At 43.6% G+C, this 14,413-nt stretch overlaps 1 protein-coding gene and 1 long non-coding RNA gene across 2 annotated transcripts in view; one reads left to right on the top strand and one right to left on the bottom strand.

Moving 5' to 3' along the window:
- LOC309681840 overlaps window positions 1-14,413 on the bottom strand; it is a 134,266-nt gene that overhangs the window by 76,418 nt on the left and 43,435 nt on the right. The window lies entirely within an intron of this gene.
- STAB2 (stabilin 2) overlaps window positions 9,579-14,413 on the top strand; it is a gene marked incomplete at its 5' end in the record, with an annotated part of 87,730 nt that continues 82,895 nt past the window's right edge. Inside the window, 2 exons of the mRNA XM_082495796.1 lie at window positions 9,579-9,662; window positions 14,007-14,140. Of these exons, the coding sequence (XP_082351922.1) occupies window positions 9,579-9,662; window positions 14,007-14,140 (218 nt within the window). The remainder of the gene's footprint in view (window positions 9,663-14,006; window positions 14,141-14,413) is intronic.

The raw sequence follows: 14,413 nt of genomic DNA, 5'->3' as shown, positions 1-14,413 counted from the left end.
TTTTGTCTTTTTTTTTGAAGGGAATTCTTTCAAACACTCTTACTGTAGAATTACAATAAAAGAAAATGTAAGAATTTCCCATTTAGCCTCTCTACACACTTCATAATACCTCTATTCATTTTATCTCTTTTTAGACTTCTATCACTTCCTATTTTTCCAATCATTACCATTTTCATTCTCCAGGTCCTCTCAAATCCTTCTATATTCTTCATGGGATGGGATGATCAGAACTGGGCACCACAGTCAGAAGAAGGCTGAGGAGAATTTCTGCCATTAAAATATTCAGGCTACATCTTTAATTATCTATTTGGTCTTCTCCTAGGAAGCAGAGGTCTTTCCCCCCAGGAGGCCAAACTGGAAGCTAACATTTAGTTTACCTTAGCCTAGTAATGCTATTGAACAATGTGAGGTTCATGAGGTTATGCCACAGTGTTCTTCTGTGATAATGTTCTTTTCTCCAACCGATACCTGAAGTTTTTACATCATTTCACATCTGCAGGTCAAAATTTAAAAAAAAAAAAAAAAGAAAGAAAAAGCTGAAGTTTGAATTGCACTGTCCTACAGTGCTATTCCTTATCTCTAAATAACTACACACAGCCGGTCAGCATTTATCTTGTACGTACACTCACATGGGATAGCTCCTTGGCACTGAAGGGACCTTCAGACTCTGGCTGATGTCATTGATGATGCACAAGAAGAGGATGCTAAAGAGGAATGTGTGAATGTGGAAAAGAGTCTGTCTTTATGCTGCTAGAACGTTGCTCATGCTAAATGATATTCAAATACATTCTGCAGTCACAGAGACAAAGATATAGTGCTGGATGAGAGTCTTGGAAAACTATCTGGCAGGGCCAGGAAAAGATGCATCGGCAAAGACAAGTGGTGTTAGTGGGGCTGAAGAGTTAACATTCAGTTAACTTAGAGTTTCACATCATCAGACTTTGTTTCTGTTGCTTATAACCGCAATGAATTTTAGAAAAAAATATATTAAAGCAGGTGGGTTTGGTCTTTTTCTTTTTTTTTCTGGTAAGCTACATGTTTTAATCTCCAAAAGCTTAAAAACAGGAAAGTTTCTAATTTATGAGCCTTATATAACCTAGTTTTTCTCTCTTTAGGCAAATACTTCATGGTACTGTCTCCAAATGCTAAACTGAATAATCCTCTTGGGGAGAGTGTTTAATTTTGGACACATCATACTTCTAAGTACTTGACTTCTCCATCAAAACTGTAGCTTCTTTTTTTTTTTTTTTTACACATCTTTTTTTACACATCCAAAACTTACCTACTTTTGTAGATGAGGACTTTGCATGGTTCTTCACAAGTGCATTCCTACTTCTGTACAGAGCCTTGTTACACGCGTGAGCCCTTGAAGACATTTTTCTACATGCGTGTGCTCAGCCTCATCTCACTACCTTTACACTAACTTTACACCAACTTTACATTTTTATGCTTATTAGGCTATCCAGTGAGTTTAACACAAAGTATAGCCATTTTACCACACCTTTTGTACAATCAGAAAGGATCTCTGTATGTTTATTTAATCGCAACAAGAAAACAGTAAACTTTCTAATGACATTTAGTCTTCAACATACAAGGTACAAAGCAGGTTCTTTTAGATGGAACTTCAGTAGATGCTCCTGTGTATTTGAAATCACTTTGATTTTTTTTTTTCATAGTATATATACAACACACTCAGAGGGTGTCAGGGCAAAGGGAATAGTTCCCCAGATGCTGTTTTTGAAATGCAGTGTATGTTTGTGCAGGTATCTGGACGTATCCTCTCCCCTCTACCTCATGTCCTGTGTACTCTCTGCAACTAGATGAATGCTTCCAAACTTCTCCGTAACAAAAATCCCACACACGTTATTTTAATATTGCCATAATCGCATTTTATATCTTCGTTTTATATATTTATTTTAATTCTTTTTTAAATATATTTGTTTTATAATTCAGTTTTTATATGTTTATTTATACCCACATGTTCTCCGACTATTTTTAGGAAAATCCTCAATCGTGTAAACATATTCACACTCCCCCCCACACCACCCGTTGCATCTCCTGTGGGTTACAGTGAGGTGACCCACGCAGGCTTTCCCTGAGGGATCGTGAGGACCAAGGAGCCCCCTTCCAGGTGCTGCTGCCTGAGGGTTTGGGGAGGGGGTTGAAGCCGTGACTTGGACTCTGCTGCCCTCCGGTGGTCCCACGGGGAGGGTCCGGGGCTCGGAGTCGGGGGGCGGGGGGGGGCGGGCGGGTGACCCGGGAGGGAGCGTACGCTCCCTCCCGGGTCACCCGCCCGTCCCCCCACCCCCACCCCCCCGACTCCGAACCCACCGCAAAACAGCCCCAGGACAGGTCAATCCGGACCCTGGACATGCCAGGTAGAAAGCCCGTCCTTGTCTCTCCCCTCCCCAGCAGGCTGCAGCAGGAAAAATAAAAAATAAAATAAAATAAAATAAAATAAAATAAAATAAAATAAAATAAAATAAAATAAAATAAAATAAGAAAAAAATGCATGCACTGAACTGAAGAGGGATGAAGGGTGCTGGTGGAGAAACTGCCTTTTATTCTTCAGCCCGAACTTGCACTGGAGGCGTCCTCGCCCAGGGTGTCACTTTTAGAGGCGCTGACTCACAACCCGTAGTGAAAGGCAAACAAGACTATAGAAAGGCAAAAAGGAGAGACGATGCAGCCCAGGCAGAAGGGAGAGCGGTTTGTCTGCATCTTCAAGTGACGGAGCCAAAAAAAAACCCCACAGACTGGGTTTCCTTATCCCAAGTCCAGCTCTATTTCTTAGGGCAGCGGTTTGCAACATTTTCCGACCTGCAGCCGGCTAACACCCACCGGGCAGCACCGCACTGGGTTCTTCTCAGCATTATCAGATGTCCCTGTGGGCAACTTCTTGCCCTTGGGTCGCGGCTTAGGGATTACCACGCTGCATACCCACACTGCCTCACACCCGTCTAGCGCAGCGCATAACACATCCCTTCAGCCTGATGTAAACCGCGGCAAGTTCCTATATCATACGGAGGAAGACAATGAAAGATAACATTGTGTTATTCCATTTGTGGAAATCACGCCAGCTTGTCTTCTGTGTGATTTTCTTTCTCAAACGAATTTTGAGATGGCTTTTCCTAGACAAGATAATTGGCTGAAATCAATTCACTATAGCCGTAAACACGCACATTTGGATAATGTTATAAAGGCTGCATTTAAAAGGAAGGGGGGGGGACGACGACTGAGCAAAGGTTGATTGCGCCACATCATTATCTGCAATTCAGTTCTATTACTAGTAAATTATTAACTATATTAAGCTAACTTTGTTTAAGTCTGACTAGTCAAAACAAAAGCATTACTATGAAAGCATACAAGCTCTATGTAAGTCAGAATTACCGCAAAGTCTCTGCATTGTCTAGAGCAAGGAAGGAAGTCAGCAGGTAATAACACCACAGTAATAACACAGCCTCTGCTGCTTCCCCCGACTTCACAAGCTCCCTTACCTTATGGTGCCTGGGGTTTCCGAACGGCCCCGGTCCTACCATGGCCAACCGCTAAGATCTGAAACGTGTGTGCCACTGGCTATCCTGCTTCTCTACCATGGGGTTGGAGAAATCAATGTAACATTTACAGCTCCAGAAATCCATGCTTTACTTCCCTCTGTCCATCCCGAATCCAGGAATCTCAGGGTTTTCCTGGTATTTTGGCCTTACGCACTGCAACCTTAGCAGAACTGCAGAAGCACAAGACACACATTCAAAGAACCCCAGTCTCCTTCCTGATGGGATGTTTATAAACTGCAAAATAGGTTTGCTTGGGAATTGCCATCAAGATCAATTTGAGCCACCTTCTTATCTTATGTAAGCCCATTATTTGTTCCTAGTTTCTGATATCCTTCGATCGCATCTTAAAGCTGGAGCTTCTTACATGCTGATATGACACAAACAGGCAGATGTTGATTCAAACTACAAGTTTATTTTGGTGTATTTATCCAGCAGCTCATAACTGTGATTCATTTTATTCCAAATCTGTGCAAGGAATGTGTGTTATATTTATACTCTATTAAATATGAGATTTAATGATTCTGAAGAGTGTTATATCGCCAGGAAGAACCACAGCGTTCAAAACAAAAGTCAAGATTTTGTACCAGGGCAATACCTTCTGTGTTTATCATGCCATTAGCTGGCAGCAATGTGGTACCAGGGTCTATGCACGGTCTATCAAGAGCTACAATGCGGGAGGTGCAGAGCAGAGACATGGACACCAACGTGGCTTTAATATTCCTCTTTGCCACCCGCACTTCCAGGTCCGAATTACTAAATCCTTTCCCTTCACCCCCATGGCATTGCCACCCAAGAGCCCTGTAGCTTCATCACCCAGTACATCTCGGCCTGAATGTCTCACAGCTGAACGTGGGGGATGCTTCCCACAAATCAGGAACTTATAAATAAGTCCTATACCCAGTCGGACCTACAGGGCATAGGGCCTTACCTATGGCTTGAGCATGACTTCCATTTTTTTAAGCAACGTGTTATTATAGCATGAAAGAGCAGCAGAGATACCTGTCAGTAGCCCCCGATCTTGCAGTCGTTCCCTTTAGAGCATGGTGCTGATTATAAGCTCAGCCTTACAGCTCCCCCACCTAACACCCCCTTAAAAGTTGTAGTAAATAACGTTGTCCGAGTTAGCGCCGCGCACGCTACTCTCCTCATGTCTCCCTAGCAAAGCCCTCTCCGCCACGGCCTCAGCTAGAATGCCTTTTGTTTACAATTTCACCAGCTGAAAGACTCTTTTGAGAACAAAAAAAAAAAAAAAAGAAAAAAAAAAAAAGAGGGGAAAGAAAGCAAGCTGAAGAGGCCACTATGAGAATCTAATCTATGGCTAAGACCACCCCTTGACTGGCAGTCTGCATTGCCATCAGCTGTATGCATCATGAACGCATTCGGGTTTAGATCAGCTGTCTGTGCCTTCTCCCTCATTAACATTGATAAAAGGGATGGCCTCTGCCGGGCGCGCGGCATTCCTCAGCATACCAGCTGCAGCTCTATCTTAATGCATCCTATGGGCTTGGAGAATTAATTAGTTCTGATAGTCACCGTGTTTCAAAATGATGGCTGTCATAACCCCGCAGATAAAATTACACACCCCTAGAATTTTCCACATTGCCCATTCAGACTCTCCATAGGCCACCGTTGGCCTCCTCAGATGTATGGCACTGGAAAGATTTAACTTGCCAAACGTTTTTTTTTAATCTCTTTGTTACATTCCAATTAAGTCTGTGTTAATCAAAGGCAGTATTTCCCCAAATATCCCCCCCCGCCTTTCCCCAAGCCTCTTCTTTGGCAACTTGATGGTTTGTGCCCCCCTTCCTCCTACCTACAATTAGCATTCAGACGTTTCTCTTGGCAGAGCCAAAGCCTCCTTCCCCCTAGGAAGCTTTCTTCTTCTGAGCACATTTTATCTTTTCTTACCCCTCTGCAAGGTGCTTTAGCCAGTTTCCAAACAAAGAGCAAAGTGACTTTCCTCAGACATGTGGAGCCTCAAACCATATTCAGACACCCCTGGGACAGTTCTCCTGCTGTGACCGGCTCTAAAACAGAAGCCACATACAGTAAAAAACAGGATTTCATTTATTTTCTGCTGCTTACTTTCAAATTACTAAGTAAGAATATTAAATTTAGCTCAAGACTGCCCTCACCCTTGACACTCTCTAAGACCTCCCTAACAAGGCGGCTCCCCTGGGAGAGGAGCTGAGCTGAAAGTAGGGTGGGACACACCAGAAAAGCAGTACCAGCTTTTATGATGCAGAGCTCATGAATGTTCTGCTTCAAAACGGGCATATTTATTTTTCATTTCTTCCTCTAAAATGGTGCTTTTGTCATATGATTGTTTCTGAGATGGCTGAGCTTTGCGCGAGTCCCGGAGCTCATCATATGCTGTTCAGCCATCTCTGATTGAGAGTGCTTCATGTTCAGAAAGTTCAGGGGAATGATATACAATGCAAGTCATGTAGTCAATAAGCAATTAATTTTTTTTTTTAAATGCAAGAAATTATGTGGTTATCAAAACCGTGTAGAGGAAGGTGAGTACTGCAACCATCATGTCTGTATCTCCACTGGTTTTTATTCACTTTTCAACTGATCTCACGCAGCAGATGCCTGGCTCTGAGAAAGAACAACTAGATCAGTGTAACACTGAAAGAAATTGCAGCACAAAACATTGTTTTCAAAAACACCTACATAAATGAACCATCGCATTTTCTCTGGTTGGTTGACATTTTCAGCACAGAAATGGAAGGAGCAACTTGGAGAGAGGCAGTAGGTGGATGAAGAAAGTAAGAAGGCAACCAGCTCACCATCTACTTAAAGTAGGAGCATCCAGCCCAGGAATGCAATAGGAGAGCAGAGGAAGGCTGTGACACTCAGAAGCGTACGCCACAGCGCGTGGTATTTTCAGTATTACAGCACATACAATGAATCTTACTAATCTTTTTCACCCGGCTGCTTGCAACCTGAAAGTTTTCAGAGGTACAAGGGTGACTAGCAGCAGAGACAAGCAGCATCCAAGCGACCAGGATATCCCCATGGAGGTTTGGCTGGGGTCCTCCATGTCAAACTGATCCCAGCTTTCAGGTGTATCCATGCCCACAGTCACTGTCACTCCCACATTCCTTATTCTCACTTCCCTCACCTGTATCAACATTATTTAAACAAAGAAAAAATCCCAGGGGACCAACTCAACAGACACATTTGTGTTTCAATATTTGTCATCTAAGGCTTCTAAAATTTTCATCTTCTTGTAGGAACCAAGGTCCCTCTCCACCTCTCCAGCTGGACACAGAAAGAGGCACAGCACAAAGCTAAAATAAAATATGCTGCTAAAGCCAGGAAAAAGTAAGAGTAGGAAATGCAAGAGCACGAAGGTCTCAGCTGAGCTGTATAAGCAGCAAGATAACGAGAACGTGACAGGTTGCCACCATGACCCTGGAGGAGAACAGCCCCAGAAATACATGGGCTGGACAGCCAGGACAGGATACAAACACATCGAGGGCAGGAGCTGGAGGGTGGCCAAGACAAAAATCAGCACAGATGCAGCGATGCGCAGGGTCAAATCCCCACCGGGGATCCCAAAGGTGTGCAGATCCCTCCGCACTCTGTGGCACGGGCACCAGCAGGGGAAGGGGAGGATGGATGCAGAGCCCACCACCATCATGTTTCTAGAAGCAAAGGGGGAAAACCTGGCAGAGAGGGCTTCCTGACCATGCCAACAGCACACCAGGGCAGACAACAGCGCTGGAGCCAGCGGCTGGCCAGGACCTCCGACACTGGCCAGGCCACCAAGGCAGCCTCCTCCCGAGCCAGGCAGTATGCCCAGTCCATGGCTGGCTGGCGAGTATGCTGCCACACTGCACAGGCTGCTTCGAGCGACGGGGTGCCACCTTCCCGCCCCCCGAGTCCCCAGGGAGCCCTGTCCTCTGTGCTAGGTGACGTGTTCGCCTGTATCTCTGCCCAGAACGGGGCAGGGTCCGGCCAGGCAGAGGTATGGTCAGAGCCTGGCACAGTCTGTATTTAACCCCTGTGTATGAGGAAAATCCCCATCACCAGCACAAGGGAAGGGTGGCCGGTCCCTCCAGAGCAGGGAAAGCAGTCATCATGGCGGTTAGCGGGGAGGCCGCGCTCCGACACCAAGGGAGAGGAAGGAAAGGGAAAAAGGGTTTACTTCACACAAATGCCTATACGGGAGGTAAGAGCAGATAACAAGAGAGCTGATGCGTGTTGCTTTTTATCTCGATCCACAGGACAGGAAAGGGACGTGCTTGATTTACAGCTCCTTTCATCACTGCGCTGCCTGAAGTGGCAACAGGCAAGAAACCCAGCTGCCCTTCAAGCTGCTGCAGAAGCTGTCGGCTCCTGCCGTCACACAGGCGGGGACCAGGCACACGGGTTTTGCCCAGGTAGCAGGGACCCTGCCCAGCCAGCCAGCCTGCCCGCGCTCCAACAGGGCACAGCTGCAGAAAAGGGGAGAATAAGTTTTACTCCCAAACATCCCGTGGAGGACAGGATGCGGCCATGGGCTATCATCGCGTGGGAGAGAAGATCCTCCAGGATTCTGCTCTTTTGGAGAAAAAAACTGAGCCATTCCTTCCACCAGGCCAGATTGTACATTGTATGCAAAACCAAAGTAACGTGAAAGGCCTTGACCTCAGAAAAGGGAAACGGCACCTCTCGGGGCCATACATATGGTCAGCATGTACATCGCAACCCCTGGCTGCTATCTTGTCCGCATAAACAACAAATGATTTACTTTCCTCGTCATATAGCAGAAAGGAACAGGATCTGATGAGCATGCAGGAAACATCTTGCCCTGCCATCTCCTACCAGCAATTTTGCAGTATTCAGTTAGAGCATATAAAAAAAGTCGATGAATTTGTTTATTGTATGTATACCACCACTGAGTTCTTTAGGAAAACAATACAGAGTTCAAGATAATAGGCTACAACTGCATCAAATGTTACATTTGTGGTATAAAGGTGAATACAGCATCTAGCCATGACTATAAATAGGAATTTGGGAGAAAGTACTATGTTTACAGCTGCTGTGAACTCTTCAAAAACCTAACCTAGCTTCAAAGCACAACTTTGTATTAATGCACCCTTATGGAGTGCCTTCAAACGACTAAAATATGGTAATGTCAGGGGCAGAAAGCAAAGCTGGCAAACTGGAAGCAGCCAAATTATTAGGTATTTAAGACATGAGAGAGGCTGCCCTTACAAGACTGACCAGAGCAGCAGCAAAGAGCAGCACTAGAAAAGAACCAAACAACTCTGAGAAGAAAAAGAAGCAGTCCCGCTTTTGGCAAATCAAAATGTCTGTCTACTCATCCCTCCTAATGATATGCAAGTAACATAGCTGAGTTAATTTTCCTCTGCTTAGCTCTTGGAAATAAGCCAAAATGATTTAACAAAAATAGTAAAAAGAAAAAAAAAAATCCCCTTTTTTATCCAGCTAACCAAAGTTGGAAGATGTTCTTTTGGCCTCCTGAGATAAAGTTGGTAGCACTTCTCCCAGGACCACATTCAGGGGACCCACCCTTACATTATTAGGGCTGATAAGCCAACTTCCAGAGATCCTTTGCTCTGCCTTAGATCAGTTGAGCAAATGTAACGATAACAAGAGCAGCAGTTACTCCAGTCCCCTACCCATGCCCACCTAAAAGAAGAAAACATCTTCTATCATCACAGTTCAGTGTCCTTGGTTTTGTACTGACAACAGCTTCAGAGAAAGGGATAAATGAACAGAGCCCCGTCAGGATATCCTGTCATTCAGTTAGGAATGGTTTATTCAGCTTTGCAGTGAAAACTTTCAGCAAAGACCCTGCCTTTTGGAATTCTTCCTGCCTGCAGGCAAGCTTCACATGCCGTATCCTTCACTCATTTTCCTTCAGAAAGACAAGAGTCCTCTTAAAGTGTTTGCCTAAGAATGCAGAAGAAATAGCAGCTCTAACAAACAGCCCCTTTACGTCAGAATTTTAGTTCTTCTGTCGGGAGGGCTCTGAAGGAAAAAAAAAATATCAAATTCTTTACAATGGAAAAAAGTCCAGTTGTTTTGTTCTTTTTGGCTTTTTTGGCTGCAATGAAGCCGTGTTTGACATCACAAGTCCCAGATGAGGTAAGAAGCAGCTTTTTATTCAACTAATGAATTCTTATGTGTCTGTATTACACTCTGGGGCGGGGGTTGTTTCACTGTTATCGAGAGACTGCTTTTCAGATACTGTATCTGATAGAAGAAAAACCCACTTTAACAGTCACTGATGCCATATGACACTGACTTACAAACCAAGAGCTGTGTAAATCAGTCCTCTGAAATAACAAAAATACATCTGTTTATTCCACATGAGAATTTGGCTCAAATGATATTTCATGAGTACCCTGAAAAGTCTCTAAAAAATTGCAAATGTGGCAAAAGACTGTAGCTGACTTACTCATCAAAAGTAACAAAAGAAAATCATTGGAATATCTGATAAGTCAGAAGATGAAAGCAGAAATTTTTCCATAGTGAAAATTACCCACTCTACTAACCACAAGGAGGAAAAGCTATTTGAGATAGGTGGGGAAAAAATTCTAAGGAATTCAGCTATTGGAAGTAATTGTAAGAAGCTATAAACTTAAGTAAAAGATTTGTAGAATTTTAGGGAAGTGGTGCATTTGTCATGTACAATTCCTATGGATCTGTGGAATTTCACAAAATCTGTTTTCACCACCCTCATAGAGAGACAGAAAATATTGGGTTGAAAATCGCAACAGCGAGACATTCACTCATTTTAACTGTCTCACAACTGAGGCTTTAAATTATTGTGTTCTGGAGAAAAGAAACATTTGTGGAAGAGGAAACAAAAGGATGGTGAGAGATTACAGAGAGGAAAAAAGAGAGAAGCCACTCAGTTTTGTTCTAAATGGAAAAATACTTTGAAAAGTACAAACAAGTACTGGGAAAGGTGTTATCTTATTCTGTCTCTAGAAAAGAGCGGGTAAAAAATCACCTTTCCTCCATTTCCCATAACAGCAAAAAGGGAAAATGAGGAATGGGATAAAAGAGAAATAACTCCACAATTAAAAAAAAAAAATAGTTTTTATAGCTAGTTTTTAAGGGTATACAATAGTTTTTAAGGGTAGAAACTATTTTTATTTAGATTTCACCTTTTCAAAACCTCTTTGAATTCTTTTGTTCCAAAAAAAATGAAATTTTGTGGCGTGCCTTTTTGTGAAAACTTCTGCAGTGAGATAATTTCAGCCACTCCTGAACCTTATGCAGACTCTTAATGGCTTACCCTGAGCACCTGCGAGGAGCAGGGCTTCAGTTGCATACTTGGTTAAATACTCAGAAAAATGAGCAAATGCTCCGTGTTTATGATTCTTCAACGTTAACAGTACTGATTTGGCTCAGTGGAAATACTTGTAGGTGTTAAGGTGCCCGGACTGCGTGTTCATGCTGTGTTGGTTCTTGCTCTGGTGCGTGAGTCATCTCTCATTAAGGATGGGCCATTACGGTGGATGCACTGGTGCTGAGCACCGGGGTTTTGAAAGGCTTGAATTGTTCAAGCCCCCTCGTGAGACGGTTTTGGATGGGAAGCAAGGTGTAGAGATGCTCGGGTTTGAGTTTGTGGGAGCCGCCTTAGACCTGAAGCCCAAAGAGACGGGTCAGTCCAGTGCCTTACCAGCGCCGGGCTCTGCCGAGGGGGCAGGGAGGCTGCTCGGTCCGGCACTGCTCACCGCTGCTTTGCCAAGCGTCTGATCCAGCTGTATCCACATTGTACCCGCATCTGGGAAAAGGTCTCATCTTTATTTCAAAGACACCTGAAATGCATCCACGCAACAGTAAGAGGTTTCTCTACGCAAATATGACTACCATACCTGAACGTTGCGCATGTCAGATTTCAACAGTATATTTGTAAAGACTAAAATTTGAAGACTAAGTAGATGTGGAAGTATAAACTGGGTGATGACTATCAAGCAGAGTCCCTCAGAGCTCATGCAACTTAATCTCTTTATCAGTGTCTGTGATAAATCCTCACAATCTTCAGTACTGAAATGTGCTGCTATCACAAACACTGAAGGAAGAATAACTAACAAGGGGAGAAACCGCTGGGGTAAAGGCTTCATCCAGGACTGGAACAGGCTGTGGCACACGTAGAAATCCTGCCCAAGGTGCCAGTGTACTTGCTCGGGCCAACTGTGAGCTTCTGCAATGAGGCTGCAGCACCCCACGTATGCCCAGAAGGTCCAGTGCTACCTGGACAGTAGAGGGTTGTTTGGGAATCCCTGGACAGAAATACTGGAGGATATCCATCAAGCAACACATGACGGCACTGCAATGAGCTCCATCCTTGGAAGCGATGGCTTAGAATAGACCCTGGATAGCAAATGACCTGAAGCTCCTGCTGCGACGCTGACGCACAAATGGTTAATGGTCAATTTGCCAAGGTGGGGGACAAAGATGACCTTGTAGAGGGAGTGCACGAGTCCTCTTCATGTGCACAGGAATTGCCCAGACAGGCCGGGTCTGACACTCCCCATCCAGGAGGGCTATTGCCAAACTGGGCAGGCTCCAGAGGAAAGCTGGGGAATGACTCAAGAACTGGGAAACCAGAGTTATAGGAGGGAATTTAAGAAATGCCATTCTATTTATTTAGGTGCACAAAGAAAATGTACTTTGATCTCAGACTGTAAGTATTCATAGGAAGGGAGCAGTAAACTTGGTAGCAGAACAGCTTCCTGCCTGTTGTGCAAACTACAGAAGAGCAATGGCTGGAGACTGAAGTAAAGCCATCACAGAGAAATTACAACAGAGGCAACATACCACAGTTTGTTTCTCCACAATTTCCAAACCAAAAAAAGCTTTCTAAAAGATCTTCTTGTTCAAACTAAATTTTATGCATGAAGCTCCGTTATCCTGTATTATGCTCCTCAGGTATAATTGTGCCTTTGGCTTTATAATCTGGGCAGCTGTTTAAAATGTCCATAGACAACTATTAAGATATTAAAATATTTCCAAATGGATGATGCTGCTAGAATTGGCCCCTACATACATACACATAATGCATGTGCACACGCACACAGGGCAGGCAGGTACAGTTTTTCAAGAGAAACATTAAGCGTTTCCTCACATTGGCCTGGCAATGATTCAGACATTGCCTTAATTGACTACTCGACTGCTTAATTGAAATCCCATTCAGAGAGTTCACATCAATTCTACTGTGCCAGACAGGAAGCCTTGTCGTGGTCAATATGGCTTGAGTGAGTTAAGACCACCTAAACTGGGTCCATACTTAGAGAACAGTGGATAAATGGTTATCTTGGAATAGAAAATGGAACACTTCACAGTACTTCCTCTCCAAGAATGATGATTTTATTTATTACTTGTTGTTAGTTTTTAGAGATCATATTTTGCATTAGATCATTTCTCTCCCTTTGTGAATTATGAACTTACTTCTACAAATACTCACCAGGAAGAAAGAAGATGAAGCCAACGTTAGGTGAAGTTGAGTAAAGACTTTTTGCTGTAAAATAGGTCGACTGTTTCAGCAGTAGGAAACAGACATAATTTTTGGTGTGTAGATATTTGCAAATCTATGAATTCTACAACCACAAAATACAATGACACTGCTGTGACAATACCCTAAGCCTTTTCTCCTTTTTGCTACCTTCTCAACTCGTTTGTCAGATTTGCATCCTTGAAACTGGGAGCCCTACTGCAAGGGGCACAAGCCCTTGGCATTTGAGCTAGAGGACTAGGGCCAGGTTTCCCAAGATGGCTTGGTTCCTTCTGTGGCTTTCTCTAGGTGAAAAAAAGAGGAGGCTGCTCTTCTCGGTGTGCTCTGATGGGGTCAGGCCCATCACTTCTACAGGGTTTAAATGCAAAGCTAGACATCGTTCTTTTACACCGATTTGAAAACATCAGACATAGTCCTTTAATTCAGTACAGTGATGCTGATAATATGAAACCTGCCTTTTGAGAGGAACAAAGGTTTGTGCTGTACTCTGTGTGCACAGAGCCACGAGCAACTTCCTCCACACCTTATGTTTAGTTTTGCCGTTGAACGGAGAAGGCACTTGCTGGCACTTGTCTTTCTCCATCCTGCTTTGGGCTTGTGAGGCAACTTCAGAACTAACGCTCTGTAGGCTGACACTGTGTCGGTAACCTGGTTTTTAAGTCTGCTGAACTTAGCATGTGTTGATAAAGCATTCTTAGGAGAAATATGACACTGAGAAGGGTTTATCCTGCGGTGGTTGGACATATATTGTGCAGATGAGACTACTGCAAAGCCCTAATATGTGGTCTATTACCTAGTTCAGCTCCAGAGCAGGGAGCTCCTGCTGAGCAGGATAGAGCTTGTGGCTGAGTGAGAATAAAACTGAGTTAAACTTGTCATTTTTCAGCAATGCCACTGGGGGCAGAGTTAAACCAACTCAGAGAACTTTTTCCTTCTTTTTAATTAGTCTTCTCCTATTACAGATGAAGAAGCAATGTGACCAAAAGCTGCTCATTCGAATGAAAACGGAATGTGTACCTTGCTCTTTAAACCTCGAAACCCAGTGCCCTGCTGGTTACACCAAAATTACCAATGGGACTGGGATACCAGACTGCAGGTATCTCTTCTGTCAGAGCTTTTCTCTGTGAATATTGTTCTCCATGAACTAGAAAATGTTAACTCATATTAAACGTGCTGTATTTTATGCAATTTTCTTAAGGAAGATTTCCCACTAGCTTCACCAACTCCAGAACTCAAGCTTCACTCGAAGTACTTGGAGCATAGTTAATCAGCAAATGGTATAAGAGGAAAATAAACATTGCTATCAAAGGCCTATCAGATTTTCTTTTGAGTGATATCATAAAATCACTTCCTTGTTTATTTTGTATAT

This window comes from Vanellus vanellus (assembly GCF_965231255.1).
Source record: "Vanellus vanellus genome assembly, chromosome: 1".
NCBI classification, from domain to species: Eukaryota; Metazoa; Chordata; class Aves; order Charadriiformes; family Charadriidae; genus Vanellus; species Vanellus vanellus.
Note: the sequence above shows the minus strand (reverse complement) of the source record. Positions and strands in the feature narration are given on the sequence as shown.